Below are 25,174 nucleotides of genomic sequence, written 5' to 3'. Positions count from 1 at the left end.
TTTAAATAAAATTCAGTCAGCTGCTTGTTCACCCCATGTTGTAAAAAAATGACATTATAAAAAGAAAGGCAACTTTTAATTTATAATAACAGGATTAGACATTGGAAAGACTGACCACATAATTCAGCCATTACATGTAAAACAGTAGCAGTAACCAGGAAACATCTACACAGTAAAATGTTTGTCATGGAAACATGACAGTAGTCATTTGTCAACATACCACCCTCGCTCTCTTTGTATTGTAGCCTCACATCCACATAGGGTGTTGAAAGGACGACATTATAAAGCTGTGATTGACATGATGCAAATGACGCTGAACAAGGTTTGAATAGTTTAATGAAATTATATTCAAATCTTATATCCTGCCCTTGAATCAAACTTTATTTTGATTGATACTGCAGAGATTATTATTCACAACATGGTATTTTATTAAGACAATACAGCTGTATTTTTCTTTAAATAAAATTGTGATGGCAGTTCTATGGGCGTATGTGAAGCCCTTTGTGACATTTCTTGTAAAAAGGGCTATACAAATACATTTTGATTTGATGTCATATATTTTTATTTAGTCCTCTGCACTAGAAGGTATTGCTCATCAAATATAAACTCATCAGATTTTTTTGTCCTAAAAACATTGATGACTCTCTGGCCTGACCAACTTGCCACTTAACCCATTTTCAATGTCTCAAGTGCGTATGAATTCAGTAGGATGAAATATACGTTTATTTATCAGAATGGATGGGGAAGAGAAGCACCAAGTTGGTGTCTGGGACACTAGTTCGCTGCATCTGAACATTCCTTTGCAGATAAGGGAGGCTGACCAATCACGTCTTTGTCGCTCATTCACACCATCAGGAAACAAATGTATCAGACACCAAAATTCAGAAAGTATCTAAGACGATGCTATTGTTGCATTCTTTTTCTTCTTCTTGTCCTTTTTGGATTTTCTCTTCACTATCTCAACCACCTCGTCATTGTCGTCCACAATCTCAACCACGTTGTCGTCATCCACAATCTCAACCACCTCGTCATTGTCGTCCACAACTACAACCTCCTCCACATGTTCCCTCTGTTTCTTCTTTTTCTTTTTGTTTACAACCTTTTGGTCCTCAGTTTCATTTTCAGTTGGTTCTTGTCCATTAACTAAATCGGTTTCAGCACTCGTTTCTTTCCGTTTCTTTTTCTTCTTCTTCTGAGTTGGAGTCTGCTCCTCCTCGCAGTTCTGTTCCTGATCGGGAGTTGCGTTGCAGTTCTCAGACAGCAGGTCTTCCTTCTCTGCTCGCTTTCTCTTTTTCTTTTTCTGTGAGGGGGTCTCCTGGTCCTCACAGTCCACCACTATAGGACAGACTGCACACACTTCCTCCTCCTTCGCTTCCTCCACCACCTCTGCCGTCTCCTCTCTTTTCTTCTTCTTCTTCTTCTTGGACTTGGGTTGTTCTGTGTCATCTGTGGTGTTCTGAATGTAGTTGTAGGTCTCTGTTGGGGCCTGTGTCTCACTGTAGTCCTCCGCTGGTCCTCCGCTGGAGGCAGGATCCTGAGTCTCATCCCGACCCTTCCTCAGGAGAGCCATCCGCTGGGCAAAGTACTCCTGCATGGTGAGGGTGCTGGTGACGGTCTTTGTTATGGACTCCACATCAGGGTCAGGGGTCAAGGAGGCCTTTTGCTCCTCCTCCTCCTCCTTCTCGCCCTGGGAATCAGAACCACTGCTCTCCTGGACAGATAGGGAACAATGGGAGAAGATTTAGATGTTATGGAAAACTCTCCATACTTGCACAACATCGTAGGAAATTAACAGGTGCACTGGAGGGTGTCAGGTGGCTGAGCGGTGAGGGAGTCGGGCTAGTAATCAGGAGGTTGCCAGTTCGATTCCCGGCCGTGCCAAATGTCGTTGTGTCCTTGGGCAAGGCACTTCACCCTACTTGCCTCGGGGGGAATGTCCCTGTACTTACTGTAAGTCGCTCTGGATAAGAGCGTCTGCTAAATGACTAAAATGTAAATGTACTAGCACGAATCCCCTAATGTTCAAGAATGGCTATTGATAAAATTAAGCAATTATGCTATGCAACCTGATAAGATACACACAAGTTCCAGCATGTCGCTGGCAATACACACCATGGCACAGCTTACCTCCCCACCCCGTTTTGTTCCCTCCCATATTAAGTCACTTAACCACCGAGCCTAAACACACTACCCCTGGCGTCTCAACTCCTCTGACCCGTCTCTGTAACACCCTGAGCTGACAGCACATCACTGCTCTCATGAACTTGAACGAGTCAACTCCCCCTATTAAACTTAAATGGGTCAAAAAGGGAAAAAAAGGCAATTCCTTTATAGTAAATGTATTTCGTTGACAGAAAAATATGACACTGTCTGGCATGACGGGTGTGAAAAGGCCGACACTTAAACTGACACGAAGCGGTCTGAAAGCTAAGTGCTTTAAAAAAAACTGAATGAAAACAAAACCAAAACAAATACAAATGATGAGAACAGCAGTAGAGGAGTAGTACACATGGTAACCCTCCACAGAGGGACAGTCTACATTTAACTGTACAGACTACAACACTGTCACACTGCTCCATTGGCCCATTTGTCTTCATTTTCCTAATGGCCTATTCAATGCATAATGATTTGTCCTGAAGAACACATTCTCCCTAGGAGGACCACACTAAACAATGCCACCCCGCTCCCAACATTACCGTAGAGACACAACATCCAGGACGACATTTATTAAAAGCTACAGATAGGAGATTAAATAATACAAACCCCTACTTTGCGGTGAGGCCTACTGTGTTTACATGGAGATTAGGATGAAAGGGTAACCTTAGCAAAACCATGATTGATTTAGCAGCAGTAAGTCAAACAGGGACACTAAGGAAATGCCAACACCATAGGTACAATCGACTGAAAACTATGAGCGAAAAGAACAAAGGAATATCATTTGGTTTTATCAACTCAAAACCTGGTTGTACTCTTAAAAGCTAAAAAAACAACCTTTTATCCACAGCATAAGAACAAAACACAACTGATTTACAACTCATCGGAAGACATACAAAATGTGTTTTAGATAATGTATTTAGCTACTTAAGTATTTCAAGAATATTGCAAGATTCACACTAGGTTAGGCCTCCTGGGATTTGAGGTAGCAACCAACTGGTCATTAGTCTTTGTCCTTAACCAACCAAAACACACCTTATAATCAATATTATTCCATATGGGGAAGGTGTATGTGTGGGCATTGTTTTGAGGACTTATACATTGATCAATTGGCAAAAACAGATACATCATTCTATAAATAACAATGTCCAATTGAATGTATTTCTTTTAATTCGAGTTGTCGTTTTTTTCTCTTCATACAGTGACAAATGCTGTGATTTGACTGGAGCCTCCAAATTTGGCTCTTATTAACTAGATGGACGTGATGATGCAGATGAAGTATTTTCCTGCATGCTAAAGACTTGCATGTGATCTACAGGGTGCACCTGTGACCATAAGAGTTCAAATAATCTGTGAAGTTTCCTGCTAGCGCAGACCTCTGGTCAAAATGCCTCGAACTTCTAACAAGGAAGAAAAGGGACCTGCGGGTATGGGGGGGGGGGCCATTAGACAAAACTTTCAGACTTCCCCAGAAAAAAATCTATACTCCCTGTAATTGCACAATGGCATCTCCTCTGGATGGAGTCTGGGGATGGGGGCTTACGGCTGATAGGGTCAAACTAACATGTAACAGGGATTTGGGATGATGGCTAGGGGGCACTTTCCAACTGCCTGTGAAATGACTCTCAAGGGACTGGGTAGGGGAAAGAGGAGAGGAGGAAATATCCCCTTCATCTAGGAAGTATGGGCTTGGTGTGTGGCTTTTCCTCTCCTCGCCTGGGGACCTCCATTAGGCTCATCGGTGATACAACGGGGAAAAGTGCTGTGCTGAGCACAGGCTAGACTGCGTGCCACACACCAACACACAGACAACACAACATACACACATTAACAAAATAACACACCCCGACAACACACCAATACCCAGAGAGACAACACACAGGCACAACACGCATATGAGACAACACAGCAAACACTCGCAAACAAAACAATTTCACACAGAAAAACAAACCAACACACAAAAAGAAACATGCAAAAAACAGAAAGACGGGATCCTACTCCCAAACACTGCACTCCTATGGTCACAGCTCCAGATGCAGTTACAGTACATCTATTTCCTTAGCATTATAAAACAACTAAAGGGTGGCAAAGGAGTAAAGGAGGAGGTAAACACACCTATACCCAACCACCACCTCCTCCTCCTCCTCTTTCACCTCCAAGCTTGCAGGAAGAGGATGCACTCCCCATGCCGTGTGCAGCTTGGAGATAAGGTTCCTTCGGTAGAGCAGAGGCCTGGCGGGCTATCAGCCCCTTCCTGCTCCCTCTCTACCCTGGCTGGGGATGGGGGCTGGAACACAGGCAGGGCCACGAGAGGGTCCCAGAGAGGGGGGGGAGAGGAGGGTTGTGTTGGCCTCCCCTTTAAGACACTCCAGCTTCATCTCTACTGGTAATGTGTCCACAGGAGAGGCAGGAGCGCCAACGCCAAGACATCAACGAGGAAGCCAAGTCATTCAGAGGCATCATCAGCAAATGCAGCAAAATGATGAAGCAAAAGGTAAATCCTAATGGCTTCTGCTACCTTTTAACAGACTTTAAACTTAGACAAGCACATACAAAGTTCACAATAAGAGCTACTTTTTAGATAAGTGTATTTAAAGCTCTAATACAAAAAAAAGGAACAGATTTCTGGGTGCTACTTTTGCTTTTTACTGAGTCAGCAATGGGCTGTTCTCGGAGTGTCCAGGGATTAAGACCTACTTATGGAGGGTGACATGACACAATGCTGAGATGCCGTAATCAAGTACAATACTGCAATGGCTACAAACTTTGCAAACCATCAACCAGGATGACTAGTCCCCTCCCTAATAAACTGCTCAAGAAAGCCTCATGACATTTACCTTGTAAATACTTCATTACTAATACAGGTGGTTAATAGTGATGGTGTTTTGAGAACATCGGTCTTGTTGTTTATGTAAAACGATAGCCTGTTAAGTCGGCAGGCTCAAGGTTGGCTTACATCAAGATATTCCTCAAGTGGCCGTCAATGTCAAATGTGCAAGCGGCGCTCGTCTTGATCTAACGTGAAGAACGAGAGGATTTCTGACATTGTGACAGGAGTAATCCATGATGTATCTGAAGTGTTAAGATATGTGTTGAGAGAAGGCACTTCTTTAGGATCTGATAAGACCTGTTCAGCCTTGTCACAAAAGTGTTCATTTTCTAAACTGTATACAGCTTGGGACAATACCTCCACTTCTAGCTAAACGCAGTATTACAATTACAAAACACCGCAGAGTTCCTTGATCTTCCTGATAAGTCCAGTAATACTGGATGTCTGGTGCCTGGTCTTGACTACACCGAGATACAATAAAAGCTTAAGTGAATTATGAGTCTCCAGTCCTCCCACTGTGCTTGTCACAGAGGGTGGACACATTTTTGTCATCAAAAAAAAAAGTATTAGTTGCGTGGAAAAGTAGACAATTAGGCGAATTTGTTCCATCCTTCACTCACTCACTCACTTCCAGGATCAAAGACTTACAAGACGGTTCCATCCCAAAGCCAACGGTTTCTCTTCATTGGCAGCTGTAGAGTGAGAAAACATCCAGACGCTGTCGTACTGACTCAGTAGCTCAAGATCCCAATCTGAGCCTTTGTTAGAACTTTATTCTCCAAAAAAGTGCCGGTTTGCATTACTGATGGCTGTTTTTCTATAATATCATCATGCCGATATTGTGGGAGGGTCAGTTAATTGTCTGGAGGGGCCCTCATTGTCCTGCCACAATAATAAATGTGGGGATAGCAGGGGTCTATGGATCTAAGGACCATATTACCCTGCTGCCCTTCCCTGGCCAGCTCCCAGGGCTGCCCACTAATCCTTTATGGGCCTGGCGTGGGCGGACATGAACACAGGGGGCTCTCCTGCAGCTCAGACATGACCATGCCACTCGATCCGTCATAATCAATTACTTGTACATGGAAACACACAACTGATTGTGATGGTGTAAATTATTGAATATAAATATTAAAGTTATGTTTTGTGGGTTATTCTTTCCTTGCTAAAGGCAGGGTAATAATAGTAATAGGGTAATATTTTTTACACAGTACGGGCACGGGCACATAAACGCGAATTAGCCAAAATGGTATTGTCTAGCAACAGTATTTGATAATAAAGTATACAATTCGGAGGCAAGATAATTATTCAAATGAACTACTAGGCTTTGACCTTTACAAAAACAGACCTTCCGTTTTGAGGCAACCTCCTTTGCGTGGCGTTGCAGGAACGTTTATCATGCCAAAAAATTGAGACAGCATTATGCATGCAGGTTGACTACCCTGTGCTTGTTTAACATGGTGAGACTCTGCCAGCAGAGCCCTCCAACCCCAGAGCATAGATGTCACCCCTCTCAAGATGGAGGATTCAGCGTTTACTCCCCCCCCCCCCCCCAACCCCGCCGTCCTGCTGTGATTTATTAGATTAAAGAGGCAGTGATTAAACTGGAGTCAGTGGCCCTACCAAGCCGAGGGGGGCTGGAAACTCTTCAGGATGGTTAGCATCATCGGGGCTGTAATTACCCTACCCCATGCATTCCTGCCGCGGCCCCGTAACTAGGAGACAGACGCTTTCTGTTCCCCTTTTCCCTCTGCGCTAATCTGTACGCGTCAGCGAGCTGGCACCGCTTGGAGACACCCATCGAGTGAGCTGCCAGGGAGCGGGGATGGGACGGGGGGTGGGCACAGGTGGGGGTGAGCAAGGGGGGCAAGGGACAGTGTGACTTGGGCAGGCCTCTTATTTTTCAGACGCAGGAGCGGAGGCAGCAGTGGCGGGCCCTGTCAACGCCCACGCTCTTTGAGAGGCAGCGCTTTTGTTTGAGGCAATTAGATGCTATCCGAGAGTGAATTAGAGCTCCTCGGTTTCACAACAAACATGGCAGGACCATTAGCCCCGTGCCGAGCAGGCAGGACGGCCCACCAAGGGGCACGTTCAGCACGTTTAACAAGGGAACCTGCAGCGTATTCAAGACTAAAATAAGAACGTCTATTTCAGCATGCTGTAAAAAAAAAATTCTCTTTGGCAATTCCATTATGAAATACCAGCAGGGTTAGGAAAAACAAACACTTGACTGTCAACACCTTAATGAACAATTAAGGGAGTGGAAAGTGAGACTAATGAGAATACGATTGCTTGATTGGAGGGAAACATCTAGCTACATAAAAAAAACATCTTAAGCTACAAAAGATAATCACTTTGACAATATATGAGATACAAAATGAAAAGGTGTCTACTGAACTTCCATTGAAAACTGGTAGTTCAATGTAACTTAATTTTGGCCAGTTTTGTAAACAACCTGAACCACGATGGTCATGGTGACAAGTAGTAACCTAAATGATCTTTTAAAAACAGTAAAAGAAAAACACTCAAACTAATATAAACCTCTGGGAATGTCTCATCTAAACTAATTGTCCGGCATCACTCATGCCTTTGCATTAGCCTGCTAGGATACATCTCTGTGGGCAAAAAGAGACCACGCTTCTGTGCAGTCAGCAGTGTTTTCATGCTCTCTGCCCGTCGCCTCGCTGGCGCATCTGCAAAACCCCCAGTCGGCACCGCCCCCTTTTCCTTAAGAGGGTGGCGCCAGGGGAGGCACCCGCTGATGTGTGATCCTTCATGTGGACGGGGCGTGGGCAGGAGTAACCAGCAACAGGTGCCACTCGGCGAGGCCCGGGCTCTGGCCCTTTGTGCTTGAGTGGGAGTGGGAGAGGGCAGGGAGGTCAGGACGACCCCAGGAGCACGCCATGCCGACTGCAGAAAACTTTTCTGGCGTCTGAACGGGTCCAGATTCACTATAAATAACAGAAACTAACAAGCCACTGTTCACCAATTGCTGTGTTGAGGAGGAGAGCAGCGTGGATGAGGTGTAGGAAACTTGTCGCATGACAATATGGATGTGCTCTCTTTATATAACATGCTGCTTGATGGTATATGTTTTTGTCAGTTTAATCTAAAGAATATGTTATATAAGAGTATACACTACAATTCTGTTTCTTTGGGGTTGTTTGAAAGTTATTTTTTCAATTATTGCTCATAATAAATAAATGCTCTGCTACTTGTAACAAAATGCATTGTTCTTTAAACACCTTAACCCTTGTGCTGCCTTCGGGTCACATGACCCATAGGTTCATAACGAACCATCGTTGTGTTTACCCAATACAAAACAAATACAAATTATTTTCTTTTAACCTTCGCAATGTGGGGGGTCTGAGACAGCCCAACGGTTAAAAGAAAATGCTTTACTTTGTTTTTGTATGCGGTAAAGTTGTCGCAATACGACGGTGGGTCACAATGACTGATGGGTCAGAATGACCCGAAGATAACACAAGGGTAAAGTATCTGAATGATCCACAAGAAAAATAATTTGACTGGAATTCAGGCACCTCGGCAAAATCCATGTTAATTCATAGTCAAATTGTGGGTTCTTAGTGGTTTCATAATCTTTTAGGAGGTGGTTTACCTCATCGTTATCAACTATAAACGTATTAATTCAATTCTAAACATAAACGCTCCCCCTTCAACAACTGAGATGGGTTTTAAAAAAGGTTTTGTATCGACAACATATTCTAAATTCACAAGATAATTTTAAGTCCAGTTTAAAAAGAGGTAAACCACAATATTCCAGCAAGGATAATGATTTACAAGGAATAAAACAAAAAAGCTCAAGAAATGTCACAATGTCAAACATACAATTGTCAGACAGGAGCCTTATTCCATACCAAAAGAGGAAAGAAATATAGTCTGCAAAAACTACAAAACTGTAGGGCTTTGGTGTTTCCACCTTTCAGACAGGCTGGCAGCTTTAAAAATGAGTAACTTTTCTTGATGTATGAATCGGCGTGGAGTCTATTTATCAGCGGGCCCTCTGCGGTCGCCCGCGAGGGTCCCTCAAGTCACGGGCCGCGTCGCTCCCCTTTGACTGATTAATTAGCCAATCAGAGGACATTTTTCACCGTGCGGCAGGATGTTTTATTTCAGCTAATGCCGGGCTTTGGAGCCGGGGCCCGATGGAGCCTCGTCGGCTCTTTCGGCTGGGCGGAGTGGCCAGGCGAAGGGGCAGGAGAGATAAATCAAGGCTGCTTGGTCCTCCCCGAGGCTCCCCTAACGAAACCCCCTGAGGAGAGAGCAGAGAGCTGGGGCAGTAGAGGGAGGGCTGGGAGGTGGGAAAGGGGTGGCAAGAGTAGTAGAGGGGAGTTGGGGGTTAGAGGCAGGGGTGAAGGAGAAGGAGAAGAGGGGGCGGTGGCAGAAGGAGAAGAGGGGGGAGGTGGCAGGAGAAAAGGGAAGGTGGCAGGAGAAGGAGAAGAGGGGGGAGGTGGCAGGAGAAGGAGAAGAAGGTGGCAGGAGAAGGAGAAGAAGGTGGCAGGAGAAGGAGAAGAAGGTGGCAGGAGAAGGAGAAGAGGGGGAGGTGGCAGGAGAAACGGGAAGAGGTTTAGGGAGGGTAGCAGGAGTAGTCAGGAGTGTTGGGGTTGGGGAGACTAGGAGAAGGGGGGGGGGCACAGGAGTCAAAGGAGGGGTAGTGTGGGGATGGGGACACAGGACGGCCAGGGGCACTGCTCGCCCGCCGATAAGCAAGGGGAGCATGAGGCTGCCAAAGCACCTTCATTTAGAAAAATCCGAGGCTCTTTGATATCTCTGCAGGCGAGAGCCTGTCGTTTGTCTTGCCGTGAGTAATTGTGTCGCGGAGCAGACAAGAGGCGAAGGCAGGAGCTGGAAGGGGGGCGTGGGAGGTGTGATGGATGACAGAGAGGAGTGTGGATGGACAGCTGCTCTGACTGCTGGATAAGCCACCCTGGTTGGGGAGGGTTGAATAATGTTTGGATGGAAATATTTTCAGGTGGTTGGAGACTAGGGTGTGGAGCCTGGGAGTCTCTGGTGACACCAGCATCAATCACCCACACGATGAGACAGGTAGACTACTGTAGTACTTCAAGCTAAAGCTGTTTTTATTTTTCTTAGAAATTTGTTCTGTTGATCTTCTGCATTACATTCTGAATGCACTATTTGTACACTGCTTTGGATAAAAGCATCTGGTAAAAGAATAAAGTTTAATGTCAAAATATAATTTAACGGGACAAAAAAAATAATAATTATATGAAAATTTTCAAAATCATGCTCACTTGAGACAGTTAGCGAGAGAAGACACTAAGCTCCATGAATGCATGAAGACTGCACACGAGCAGGTGAAGGAGACAATAACACTTGGCTGTCCTCCTGCTCCTCTCCATGCAAACAGCAAAGATTGTGGTGAGTAGGAGTGTGTGGAACGGCAACTGTGTGTGTGTCTGTCAGAGAGTGTTGTGACTAGTGATAAAGGGCTGGCAGGAAGCACATCTCAGTGGAGGAAGGAAAACCCCAGCAGAGAGAGAGGGGGGGGGGGGTAGGGTAGGCGGGAGGGTAAAGGGGGTGGAAGGAGTGGGTGGAGGGTGGGGTACGGACAGGGATAGGAAGGTGGCCACCGGAGAAGGAAGACACAGGTTTTTGGGAAGTTCATCCAGATAACGGGGGAGATGGTCCCAGGGCCTTACCTTGAAGGAGTGCAGATATGGGTCTGGAAGCAGTGTGAACACGCCCCAACCAGCTCTGCTCCCTCTGTTCTAAGTGTGTGTGTGTGTGGTGTGTGTGTGTGTGTGTGTGTGTGTGTGTGTGTGTGTGTGTGTGTGTGTGTGTGTGTGTGTGTGTGTGTGTGTGTGTGTGTGTGTGTGTTAGCAAAGTGGACCCACTGCCGCCAACAAACCAAACCTCCTATTGTGGATTTAGGCACTAAACCAGGTACACATGCAGCTTCCTGTGTGGATACAGGCCTCAGTCCTGGGGAACACAACTCTTCCTGAATAGATACATAAAGCTACAACTACACAAGTATGCATAGAAATAAACAAGACGCTATCAAACATCCCATTGCATGAGTCTGAGTTTAAATACTCTTCACTGGGTCGCATGAAATTCACGCTTGCAAACCGCCAGTACCGCCACCCCCCTCCACCATTACCCAGCAGCCTCTGCTGTTCCTGGGCCATGCCGCACTGCCTCATGGGATACCATTGTGAATGCGCTGAGTGTTTTCGATCCGGCCAATGGGGTCCCATCAGACCAGGACAATAACAACCCGTGACAAAACGATTAGAGGGGGAGGGGGATAAGGAAGAAAAAGGGGAAAAAAGAAAAAAAAAAGAAAAAAAGGCACATATTGCTTGCGTTTATTTCCAATGCTAATCATCGTGGGAGATGAGGCCATTGTGATGCCGATGGCCTGGCCTCAACGGGGAATGCAGAGCCTCTTTAACTGGAATTATGGATTTGGGGCTGCCAATGTCTTACAGCCAAAGATGGGGGAGAAAGAGGGGAGGGCAGGCGGAGATGGAGTCAGTGTCCAGTATGCATCCTAGTCTAAGCTACACCTGTGTTTGTGTTCTGTCTGTGTTCTTAGGCCTGAGACGACAGGAAGGAAATAACGAGCTTGCAGAAAAACCTGTTGAGACGCAGACAAAAGAGGCGCCGAACGTGTCACAGCTCAAAGACATATCTTTTTTTAAAGTGGTGATGAGAGTGTCTAAATGAAATATGAAAGGCAAGGTTATGGAACACATGTCCTGTTTTACCTTTGTCCTCCACTTAAAATATTTCTACCATGACTGTCATAACTCAAATACACAGTTGTGACACAAAAGTCAAGTTGTTCCCCACTAATGATTAGCCTACCTCTCAATACATCCTAGGGAATTGTTTTCCTGTTAAAGAACTGATTTCAGCCTTACTTAACCTCCTTCTATAATCATTACATATAAATGAACTGATAAATGAATAAGTGTTTAATTACAGTTTGTTTACTGTGTTTTTGTTTCCTTCAGAACAAATAAGGTGCTAAGCAACAACATGAAGCAGGCAATCACTTCGACACCTGAGCAGTGGGATTTCATGACTCAGTCCCACCTCGTCCTAGCTACGCTACACTGAGACAGACACCAAATAAACAGCTCAAGATGACACCATGTACTGAACAATTGTTGATCTTTGTGATGTAAAAAAAAAAAAAGGAAAACGTACCCACAATAAACAGTAATTCTGAAGTCATTTCTGAATCTTTTAAATCAACATATCAAAATGTGCCATATTTCAATCAATTCACAATATGCCCCCCCCCCCCAAAAAAAAAAAAAAAAAACATTCCAGTTGTTAATGTTAATTAAAAACTTTTAAACTATACTTTTTCCTATCCATGCTGGCATTACAATTTGGCTTAACTACTGAAATAAGACATAGGTAGGCTGACAGTCACATTGCTAATTGGCTTAATCAGCTAAAACAAACATCGTCGACAGGGACCTCTATAGGTTGGAGACGGACTTGCAGCTTCATGAATTTATCAGAGTAAACCAAATAGAGCCATATGGCAGTTTTCACAAGTTCAATGTGGTCAAACCAGTAAAGTTGAGAGTTGAAAAACTGAGCAAACTGATCTTTTTTTTGCAGGTGTCATCATTACAGATTTCTGCACACCTCACCCAAATTCTCAGGTCCCCGGTAATGGTGCCCTTTGGCACACAGAATGACCTGAAGCCACCTCTCTTCAGAGAAGGAGGGAGGAAAGAAGGTAGAGAAGTAGAGGAAGAGAAGGAGGAGGAAAAAGGGCTGGAGTGCAAATCCTTTAACTGGATTGAGGCGCTTTCACCTCTAACGGTGGCCGGTTGTTGGTGCTCAAGCTGCACGCTACATCACAGTTAATCCAGGACCACAGACTGCTGGAGGCCTTGAGCCAAAGAGGGGGTGGGTGACATTGTGTCAGCTGGTTATAGCAGCGGTAGTCAGACTTAATTACAGTGTCAGATGAGGAAAAGACGAAATAATGCCAGAGGTGTGCCACCCCCAGTGTGATCCTATTGGACAGGAGGTGGATATTTCGGTTGATACATTTCAATTTAGTTTAAGCTTACAATAACTTGTGGAGGTATTTCACCCCTGCAGCAAAAGTTCAAGTCAATTAGGCAGGGATGGGTCATCCAGATCATTAACAGGTGTGAGTTGGGGAAGGATGAAGGTGGTGGTGCGTTACCTCCTTCTGGGTTTTAGAGTGCGTCGCCCTCTTCCCAAAGATACAGGCCAGGTCAGTGTCACTGCGACTGGACAGGTCCTTTCCTGGAAAAATAGATTAAACAGATGTACTTTTATTAATGCCTGGCATTACGCAACATTGTGGCATTGTGCCTACTACGAGTTTGGGCCAATACAAATGGATCAAGCTCTTTCTGATGCATCAAAGGTATGCTCTTTCAGTATATCACACATTGAATTTTGATACACAGCTCATACGAGATGTTTTTGCGTCTATACCTTGGGGGGTGAGGTCATTCTTGAAAAGAAAAAATTAATAGGAGCAGAAATTGTGGCACATGCCGACCAGTCCCAATTTCTCACAATCCACAGAACAGAACAAATGCTTCTAGCTATTTATGAACTGATAACATCTTAAACTTTAGCTAAAGCCGTTGAAGGGGAGGAGATGGGGGATGAAAAAGTACTTAAAAGTGGAGAAAGGACACATTTTGCATGGTTGCTTCGGGATAAAACGACCAAGAAGAAAAATAAACGTGCAGCGCCAGGAGGACCTGCCACGCCTTCAGCCTCCCGTTTTCCAGTCAAGCCTCAAAGACTCCAGGAGCACAAGGGCCTGCCGTCTCGGACTCAGAGTCCTGTTCTTACAGCTGCATCCTCTTCCTTCAGCAGGGCTCTGATAACATTTGGTTATTTATTGCTCCAACCGCCAACCCTCTCCTCCTCCTCCCCCTCCCTGCCTTTCAAGCCAAAGGGTCCAGGGGCTGAGGATTGAGCAAGCAGTTGGGTTTTTCAAGTGGAAAACAAACAGGGGGGCTGTCTGTGTGTACCCTACTGATCTTGGTTGAAGGTAAAATTAGACCCGGCCGTGACATGTTTAGGCCTCAGGAAGTATCTGTCAAAATGGACAGGGAAACTTTCAGGTGAAAGTGTTAGCCGAAACATGGAGATAAAAAGGATCTATTCTTTTTTTCCCCCACTGTGTTGAACGTCCCAAAATGGCTGGTTGCCATTGGCCTGGACAGGAGGGAGGGTATTGGCGGTGCACAAGGGAAGCTCTAAGGAATACCTTGTTTGGTTCCAAGGTCACAGTTGAGAATGCAACGATTGCCAATGGAGATGCTTGCCAAACCAGCTTAACCCCATCGCCCCATTGCCCTCTCAAGCAGATTGACTAATCTGACATCTAAGATACTCAGAACACAACCTGAAAGGTACGGGGTCCAAGATCAAAGCTATCGTGTCCCAATTAATGCTGAGTGACATTTAACTGCACGTTCGGGAGAGTTTAGGCCAAAAGTGTTTTTGTAAAGATTGGAATTGTATTGGCTTAGCACATGTTGCAACACCAGCAGCAGTACTATAGTGTGACCTTTAGTTTACCTAATCAGTACACTTCACATGGTTTGTGTCAGCAACCCAACACTAAATCCACCTTTAAAAAGTACAGATTTTAAAAGCCAAGTACTTTCCTTGAATTTGAACCAGAGCGAGAGTAGGGTTATATTGTATCGAGGGCCCCCCGAGTGACGCCAGACACTAGCGCTATGGACTGCAGTGGTTACATACCCCATCAAATGCACTACCTCTGCCTGACAGGTGATAGGTGAAGGCTACAATTAAAACTGGGTTACTGTTTACACTGTGAGCAGAGGTCCAGACAGCAGAGATGCTGGTGCCTTTCTACAGAAAACGAAGGCCATCAATCCTCCATGCTAGCAGTGAGGAGGCCTGGACAGAGAAGAAAAAGAAAGAAAACTAATCTAATGAAGACTGCTTTTTCACAATTACACTCACCTTTGTTGACAAAATAACTCCTGAGTTCTGGAATTCAATAAATATCAAAATGTGGGATCATTTGCGATAGTCAGACAATAGTTTGCATCCTAACTGTGGGAAACTTTCAACAACATTCTTGACTGGTTGAGGGAGCTTGTTGTTCCCGCTCATGATATCGGTTCAGTTCTATGAGTAAATATAAACAGTGTCCTTTTATGTTTTAATTACATGTGAGTTGCCAGAGCTGCATAAGCAGTACCGGTGACCAGTCCACCTTTAAAACTTCTCATGTAAATGGCTTAGTCACTGTAAATCCATTACCTGCCTTAACTTGGAAACTGCCAACCTGGAGAGGTACTCATGCAAGAGGCATGTGAATGGGTGTGGCTATACGCCAGTTGCCAAGTAACCGTTAGTTGTCTGTGGAGATAGAGGCAACACTTTACCTCAGGTGGGTGATGTGGGTTTATGGACACTGTCTGTAACCATAGCGGCGAGATAGTTATTTGAACCTCAAGGAAATAGTTATGTCCCATTTACCATACCCTGGCAATGTAAATTGATACTCTATTCTTCCCACAAAGGCCTGCTTAGCATTAGGCCATTACTTTCATAACACCGTTATTAGCAGTTTGTGGACAAACGAGTCTAGCCAGCGTCCCTTTAATGGCATGACAACAAGAGACTCCTGATGTAAACTATCCTACAAAGTACAACCTGCTCTTTGGCTTAGGCTGTCCATCAAGTGCTGGGGGGGTAATGGGAAATTCTATGAATGCTAACCTTTTCTTTGTTGCCAATATGTTATCAACAAACATATTAGCAGATGATATTATCAACTTTGCTCCATTATAAGAGCAAAGTGTTTTCTTTGCAAAAAATTCCCCTACCAAATGCCAAAGGAATGCAGAGATGAAATGTTGGCAATGAGTGGGTTTATTTTTGGTTTTCTATCATGGAGGTCAATGAGGTTGTTAGGGAAAGGCTTGGGGGAGGGGGGGGGGGGGCTTGGAGGTGGAAGGGCAAGGCTGTGAGGATGTCCATCCTCTCCTCCAAGTGTCTCCTGCAAGGTGCATCCAAATCTCTCTTATTTATCTATCTGGTGCATGACCCTTTTCCGGTCCCGGCTAAATAAAGAACACCAAAACAGGACCTAAAGAGTCTGGGGGACAGATTGAGGTCTGTGTTATCAGAGGAGGGGTCACCTAATGGGTTACACAGACGATAGTAGATGTTGTTTGGGGGGGGGGGCTCAAATGGAAAGGCCAGATGCCCCAAACAGGAAACAGGAAGTGGCCATTGAGTGACGTAGCCGTGAGTCTTCCAGGTGAGGTGAGGATTTTTGTATTGGCAAAACAGGGTAGTTTCCAATAACACTGGTGTGAGAAGGTATGATGCGATATGTGAACTATTTACAAATGTTGCTGCTGTAAAACTGTTTAGTTTTTTCATAGCATATGTGAGCAGAACATTAAAGGTGCTTATTTAAATGGTATGATTTTGCTATATTATTATCAAAATATACCATATAACAACTCTTCATTGTGGTGCAAATGGGCCTATTTGAATCATGGATGCTTACACTTCCTCCCCTCACATTCATGTACAACAGGTCATCCCCACCCTAAACACCACCATAGATCTGCAATGCAACTGGTTCATATAATATCCATCCCCAATGGACCTGAACATTTGGCCTTGGTATCTCCTAACAATTCTGGCCTGATGCTTGGCTATCTGACAGGAAGTCATGTCAGGTCAGAAAACAGGCAAGTTTAATATTAACCTCCTTCCCTCTCTCCCCCTTCAACTTCTCTCCCTCTCCATTCTCCCCTCCCTCTCTCAGAAAGTGGATTGTGGTTAGGCTGACCGAGCCGTTCCTCATCAACCTGGTACGGCGTGATGGAGTGGTGCTGTGACCTGCGGCTGAGGTCAGCGAAGGGGTTGAGGGGCTTTGTGAGCTGTGGGGAGAGCAGCTAGGCTGAGGTCAAAGCAACCATGCAGAGGATCCATCATGTGGAGTTAAAAATTAACATTCGGCCGGGATTCTGCAGAGATACTGTTAAATCAAAGACGATTTTTTTAAACTTTTTTTTGGTGTGGTCTAGCTGTATTTGGTGTCTACTTGTAAATAAAAAGAGTGTCTACTTGTAAATAAAAAGAACAACAAACGATATGCCCTTTGAGGCAGATAACTGACGTGCCTGGACAGCCCATCTAAGATCTGACAGATGGGGATGCAGAACATCAACCCTCAGTCCCTACTTACCCGACCGTGCAGGGAAGATCTGATTCGATTAGGATGTTTTACATGCACACAGGCCAGGTCCAACACAAAGGCTTAAATAAAAACAGTACAACTTATCTCAAAATAACTTGATCACATCACACTCACCCTTGGTAAACTTCATGTAATGGACCCTCTTTTTGGATGTCTTTGACTTTTCCTCCAGACTAAAACTCTGCTTCTCTTCTGTCGGGGGCTCTGAGAAACAAACAAAAAACAATCATAAACATGTCACAGGTGGTGAGTTACCAACAACCATATTTCACTTCCATCAGGCTAAAATATCCTTCAGTTGTTCCATTTGTTTAGCACAGAATACTTTTTATTTTATTGATTAGAATTTTCTACAATAAAGGCTTACAAGCTAACATTGTAGGGCCTGTGTGTCACAACAGCACCTCCTAGTGGGCAACAAATGAGCCCAATACGGTTAACATGATTGGTTACACCAATGGTTCTCATACTGTGGGGGCATGGGCTCCAGGGTCATTTGACTGACAGCTTAAAATATCCTTGCATCAGGGAGAGAGAGTAAGGACACGATGATTGCTTGGGCTTCACACTACAACCTATTTCAGCTTTATCTCTGGATTTTGCATGTATTTCAGTTCCAGAAAAACACATAATAAGATCATAAAGAGCCTAAAAAGAACATCACAGCATGCCTGTGTGTCTCTTACCTTTGCTGTCATTTTGACCATGGCAGTTGTTCAGATCGGCTAGAAGCTGGTTGAAGTCATCTTGATGAGCAATCCAATTGTCCTGTTAACAATTTGTGGGCAAAAAACACCCATGAAAGTCTTCCTATCACAATTTAAATGACTAGTTTGGCTTATGTTTTGGTTTAGGTACCTGCCGTGTCACCATATCACACACATCGAAGGTTCCTTTCCCCTTTAGATATACCTTTACACGTGTTTAATAAATTACACCCCTACATGTAATTACAAACCAGCTCCTCTATCAGGTTAAACTATGTAGGAACAGGAAAAAGAATGTGTGTCCGTCTGGTAAAATGGTACCCATTCATGACCGTCACAATCAAGCAAGGAAACAACAGGCCCCAGCAGATAAATCCTGCACAGGGCTGTAGTCTCAAGGACACATGTTGCACAGGGTTGTCGTCTCAAGGACACATGCTACAATGAGACCTCAGGGGAGCTGCTCACCTCGTGGTTGGCAGCAGTTCCCAGACCCAGGTTGTTGTTCTTCACCTTGACCTTAATGTGTTCTGTTGACCCCTGCTCTGTTCTCCCCAATCCCTGCAAAAGACACACAATAAGTACAATTCTGGATTCTGCTCTTCTCGAGTTTGCAAGTCCACTGTAGGTGATTCTAAAGCAATGACCACTCGTAACCTTTCTTAATCCTGGCCCTACAAACCCCCTGCCCTGTTTCCTTCTTCCAACACATTTGGTTCAAATGAATGGGTTGTTATAAAGATCAGTGGAAGCCTTATTTACATTTACATTTAGCAGACGCTCTTATCCAGAGTGACTTACAGTAAGTACAGGGACATTCCCCCCGAGGCAAGTAGGGTGAAGTGCCTTGCCCAAGGACACAGCGTCATTTGACACGGCCGGGAATCGAACTGGCAACCTTCAGATTACTAGCCCGACTCCCTCACCGCTCAGCCATCTGACTCCCTAGCCCACAAGCCTTATTAATTTGGTGTGTTGGAAGCATCTACAAAAAGCATGGCAAGGGGTCCCGAGGACCAAGATCAAGACAGACTGAATTGCAGCATCCCTCCTAATAAAATGGGGGTAAACATTAGAGCTGGAATTTAAGCACGGTTGAAACATCCACGTTTCTTAAACTTGCCCCAAATTTCAGCAATACGTCATTAGTATTACATGATATGTTACAATAATTTTGGCTTTAATAGCTAGATAGAAAATATGTTAGTATTCGCACGCTACCTTGCCCTTCGACCAGCCCATCCGCTCGAGCATCTTCTGGCCAAATTTCGACTCATCCTTACTCCAGGCGCTGTTCCTCGGATCAACAGACCACTTCTGCTTTCTCCTGGCTACAAACAACAGACACCTTAGCTAGCGAGCTTTTTGAGGTCCATCACAAAATTACGTAACTAACTAGGCACAATGTTGTGGTATGAATCTGTTGTATACTATAAGTTGCTATATTTCCATAATTATAGATACGTGACATTACAATCAATACAATTTAGACAGATAAGTATGTACCAGGAGTTGAAGCTAACTAGTGCACACAATTAACGCTCCATACCTGCTAGCCTAGCCTTGTACAATGCTAACTTGGGGAAAATGTTTTCAGCCCACACTTTCACGGAAACGTTTCTTTAAAACATGACTTTATGTTAAATGAATGGAGACTTGTTATGAACAAGGAATACAACATCGGAACCGTATTTTAACATAATTACATACAACATCCAGATATTTAAAGTTCAGTGTAACACTCACGTTCCGCAAGCATGGACATCTTGAGGTCTTTAAACACGTGGACAGGTCCTGTGAGTCTTAGAATTGCCTGTGTAAAATGATTTATTATATCATTTTATTTAGAATTCGAATGCATTTATTCCAAATACAATTAATTAGTACTGCAATTAGTTATTTGCAAATGGTCTTTAATTTGGATTCCTTTATCTTCTATTTTTATTTTTTACTGAAATTGGATGTTTTGTAACTCAAGGGGTCACCATTGAACCATTTAAATCAGTTTCACCGAAGCGTCTCCTTTAATATTTTTTTAAATCAAAAAATAGAACTACGGTGAAAATTCAGAGAAGTGAACAATGTTATTAAAATTGTTTTTGGACAAGAAAGTGTTTTTATGACCAACAGATCAAGAAATAATGAAATTTGAGTGTGTGGCTCCAGTATTTTGTGCACGTGCAAAGATTAATGTGGGAAGGACAACACGGCCACACTAGCCTCGATCCGATTGGCTGGGGTACTACCTCGAACCAGAGCCATAGAAAGTACATGGTCACCATGGTAGGCACAGAAAGTACCATCGAAAGTTGATAGGGCAGACATTCGAATGAGACGTCACCGCCACGGAGGGCGCGCGATCGGCTCGAGGTTATCTAGAGTCACCAAAGCGTCCGGGGCCGGCAGAGACCCCGAAGGGCCGGCCCACCGTCCGTAACCTTTCCGTAACAAGTGTTAGGAGGCGTTGTCCCTTTCAGTGCGCTAGCTATGACGTAAAGATCCTGAGCAGATCACATTAGGTGTGTTCGACTTCATGCAGCACCGGCGGCGCCGACAGCCGGCTGCAGCCGGCTGCCTTGAAGTTGAGAATGCCATTGGCTGCTTCAAGTCAGCCGGGCTGCAGGCGACGCCGGCGCTGCATGAAGGCGAACGAACCTATTGAGGAGAGGAGCCAAGATTCTGGAAAGATATGGAAGGTTTCATACTAAATCAAACTAGTCACTCTATTACTATCAAAGACAAAAATGTTATTGCATATTTTGACTGTACTCTAATATCCTTAAACTGGATAGTTAACATTATGGTGTATGTTCATAAAGCAACATTTTCAAACTATTCCGTGCTTTGTAGCCTATTTCTAATATACTTTAATCTCTTTATAGAATCTCTTAAACTTCTCCGAAATAAGACAGCCTTATATACTATTCAATATTATAAGGAACTGTTTTGAAATATGTCTCTGCTCTATCTCTTTCTATTTTTGACTGTCTTGATTGTGATCCACTGTACTTAAATCTTATTGTTATTACTTTATTTTTGCATTCTATGTTTTTATTATTGTATTTGTAAATTGTATTTGTACTATGCTTCTGTATTTGTGACCTGAATAAAAATTTAAAAAGCCAAGAAATTCTTATGAAAGATTTTACTAAATGTATGTCTGTAATCAAATGCAACCAAACCCCCAGTGTTCTGATAAGAAATGTCAATAACAAAGTGTTTTTATTTACAGTTTTAGACAAAACCTTGCCGTTCCATGGTAGCAACACCTCTTTACTTGTCTTGAACACTTAATCTTACTTCAAGATTGAAAGATTGTCTGCCCTTGTTAAATAAACATCAAGATCCCTGTTTCAACACTATCAGTGTTCTTGGGAATGGCATTGGTTTGCTGACTTGTTTTCTACATTCATGACTACAGTTTCTATGAAGAAAAGCATTGAAGGACTATAGACAGGAACTGTTGTGCAGGCTATATGCATTAAGCACTACATTGATACCTGAACAATAAGGTGCAACCAAGCTCAAGCCTTCAAGAGGAGACAGATCATAAATCAATCAGGGTTGGTGAACTGACTGAATGCCCAGAAGTTCATACTGTACTACATCCCTGGTAGACAAAGTTATGATACTATGAACCAATTATAGCAATAAATTACATGAATCCTTATAGCTACCTTCCACACTATACTAATAGATAATAGATTATGAGGACACCTAAGGAGAAATCCAAACTTACTCTCTGTGCCATTTACAATACAATATGCCATTTCACAGAGTGAAAAAGCAATAAAGCAATTAGAAACCAGAATACCCTTAACTTAACCCTCTGATCCAGGATTAAATGTTACTGAAGGTAACTTAACTTTCAGATAGTGAAAGCAACAACTAAGCATTGGGTAATCTGATCCCAGGTCTGTGTCTAAAGGAAACCTTTACCTCAAGCAAGGGCTTAAGAAGGTGTGCAACAGTGACAGTAGCTTGAGATGGATCAGTGAACAGGATCAGCCATCATTCTTAGAAAGATCTGAGGGGTCAGCCCAAAGAGCTGCACCACACAGTATTAATATCCTTTGCTATTTAAAACGGTGTAAAATGTAGCAATCAAATATGTACTTTTATCAAAAGTAGTTCCTTAACAAAGGGTGTGGGGGAAAAGTGTAGGTCAGAGAGATGAGTTGGTATGGTTGTTCATACAGTAAATTAAGCAATCAGATGGGATTGAAAAAAAAATCAGATGGGATGGAAATTAAAATCAATAATGCTTTTGACTGGTGAGATCTGGTCAAACAATGAATGTGCAAAAAGAAAGGTGTCCAGAGATCCAGAGAATTATGACTCAACAGTGTGGGGTCAATGGGAGGCCACCAGTGTATCTGTGAGATTGGGGAATTGTGAATTTTGACATTACACAAACTGATGTGTAATTTCACAGGTTTCAACATGACTTCTGGTCAATCTTGACAGAGTTCTTCTTTCTTCCAAATAATCTGACAGTACATGTTGGGTCACAAGTTGAGGAACTGTCCGTGCTCTGCGCGTACTGTTTTCCTGTAAAGGGAATTTTTACCTGGTTTGCAGTTCTGAACAACCGTTTCATGTCTCAAGGACATGAAACATTGCCAGTTTTACATAGCAAAGCTGGTTTCAACATGTTCACAACATTTAAATGGAACAACATGCATGTTAGGTCTGATTAAAGAGTCTATTGCATTGGATGATTTAATTCGAAGCACACATTCAGTAAAAAACCCAATCATTGACCAACCTGCTATTGACCCCTGTCGTTAATTATCTTGACTGACTATTTATTGGAGAAACACGATTACCAATATCCATTTATAGGTTGTTATAAATCCTGAGAAGATGGATGTTTGGTCCATTGCTTTCGTTGATTTGTTTGTTTAGTCCATAACCTCACTCCCTCACCACCTTTTTTCAGTGTTTTGACTTAGTTTCCAAAGCTAGAGGGAGGGTATCCCATATTACTCTTCCATCACCCTACAAGGGAGAGGATAGCCAATGTAGGAGAGAGGGAGAGTTGTCTTGCACGTCCCAACAGCAACAGGTTACTTAGTAGACAACATCTGCAGCACAGAGTGTTTTGGCACAGGCTGCACCTTTCCCACCCCATACTATCTCATACTTAGGCTTGTTAATGTGCAACATGCCTGCCCCCAACCCCCACACTCCCAAGCCCCAAGCCCCCCAACACCCCGCCCTCCTTCAGTATCTTCCTCATAGATATGCATACACCAACTTCCCCCCTTCAGGTCCACACCCACCTCCCACTTGCTACCAATCTTATTACATGAAGATCAAACAAAAACAACAAGCCCCCCAAAGCTTTCAGGCTGTGCAGGCACCAAGGCCTATTGCATAACTATGGTTTTATCCCACACAGGGAAGCCCACCCCTGGTCTGGCAGCTCAGATTCCAGGCAGCTCAGATTCCAGTTCTTGTTAAAGACATGAGCAGCAGCTAGGCCCTGACACATGCCTCCCCTCCTCCCCCTCCCACGTCTTTCTTTCAACGACCTAAAACTTCCCGCTTCTTTAGAGGCTTTGGCTCAAGGCCAGCCAAGCCTCTAATACCAACACTGCCCCTCCTCAATATACCCACACAAACACACACACACTCGCATACACACACACTCTCTATGTAATCGAGACTTCTTGGTCTGCTTGGCCAATGTGTTCTTGGAAACCCTGAAGGCCTTATAGGGCCCTAATAGGGCCTCAACTGCTGAATGTAGATGAAATCACCCTCTCAGGCACAGCCAAAGAAGATAAGCGGGATCTTTCCTTCCAGAACATTTTCAGATCTGCAAGGTCCAATACAGAATAAGGCAGGACTGTTAGGAATCTCTGACACTGCATAATAAATATACAAAAAGTCTGAGTGCAAATATTTTAGTGCAAAATACATCCGCAATTCAGCAATACCTGAAAGACAAGTCACTAACATTTATACCAATTTACCTCTCTCTAGACAGGCTGTTCTCTATGGAAATACATGTCTGTGCATGTCTTTTCGTGTAAATTTGCACTGTGTCAGATGTGGCACTCATGTAACATCCCGTAGCACATTTGTGAGAACATCAACATCTGTGGAGAAGGATGAGGGAGCGAGAACACTGTGTGATATCATGCTGAGCATGTTAGACCGCTTTCACCCAAAATGTCCTTTGCTCCACCTCCACCCCTTCCACCCCATCTCAAACAAAATTCCCCAAGGTCACCCCAGGGAGGTGGGAAGGGGAGGGGGCAGGGTGGGTAGGTGAGGAGGTATGATAGTGTTCGGCTTGCTAAAACTGAATTCAATCCCACAAAGAAACTGACCTGTGATGGCCTCCCATTGACTACACACTGATGAGTCATAGATCTGTGGTGCTGACACCTTGCTTTTTACCCCTGTCTCATAAAACTGATTGATCAGCAGCATGTTCTGTGCCTCCATGGTTGAATACAACGTATACTTCCTTTTGGTTCAGACAAATTATGTTCTATAGTTTGTTTAGCAGGTATTTATTAGCATGAGTTACCCAGTACAATGATGTAACCAAGTCAAACTAAAGGTTTCCTAAAGGATTTTAAGCAGCTCTATTCAAAGCAGGGGCGTCGTTAGACCCTTTTTACTGGGACACGTGCCCCAGTATAAATCTGCTGTGCCCCAGTGAAATCTAAAGTTTGAGTTTTAACAATTTATTAGTCAGTGCATTAATTTAGATTGATAATCCCGGAAAATTAATGGAGTATCAATCAACGCTTGTAAAAGTGTTTTACCAAAAACCCAAACCTATATGCATTCAGAATTCCATGTCAGCGCGCTCTTCTGAGCTTGCCAAATAGTGATTCACACCAGCTGATTCACAATGTTGCAGCAACCTACTGGCAATGTTGCTACAATTGGGTGTCAGCTGGGGAGTTAACTTACAGGGGTATGTCACATAACCTGCTTTCTGGAATACCCCCCAGGTGTCGGACTCGGCACACAAGTCAGAATTGAGGTAAGCTAAGAAACATGACAAAACTAAAGATAGTTTCTAAATGATAGGCCTACCGATCATGTTATTTTGACTAAAACATAAAACCAATATGACATGATGCTCAAAAAAACAGTATTTGCGCTCAAATGAATGCGAAAAAAATGTGCACCGAATGCGCACTCCGGTTAACTATTGATGTCCCTGCCAAAGCTGATATCAAACTTGCG

The 25,174-nt window shown here is 43.8% G+C and overlaps 1 protein-coding gene across 1 annotated transcript; it reads right to left on the bottom strand.

The window, feature by feature from the left end:
- Positions 1-67: 67 nt before the first annotated feature.
- On the bottom strand, positions 68-19,836 carry pinx1 (PIN2 (TERF1) interacting telomerase inhibitor 1). Its single transcript, XM_062467815.1, has 7 exons — positions 19,706-19,836; positions 19,181-19,290; positions 18,428-18,520; positions 17,939-18,020; positions 17,367-17,456; positions 13,194-13,276; positions 68-1,711 (listed from the first exon to the last, which is right to left on the bottom strand). The coding sequence occupies exons 1-7, from the start codon at positions 19,722-19,724 to the stop codon at positions 893-895; spliced, it is 1,296 nt and encodes a 431-aa protein (XP_062323799.1). The 5' UTR covers positions 19,725-19,836; the 3' UTR covers positions 68-892.
- Between the last annotated feature and the right edge of the window lie 5,338 nt (positions 19,837-25,174).

This window comes from Osmerus eperlanus, chromosome 8 (genome assembly GCF_963692335.1).
Source record: "Osmerus eperlanus chromosome 8, fOsmEpe2.1, whole genome shotgun sequence".
NCBI classification, from domain to species: Eukaryota; Metazoa; Chordata; class Actinopteri; order Osmeriformes; family Osmeridae; genus Osmerus; species Osmerus eperlanus.
The sequence above is the reverse complement of the archived record's forward strand: the minus strand, read 5'-3'. Positions and strand labels throughout refer to the sequence as shown.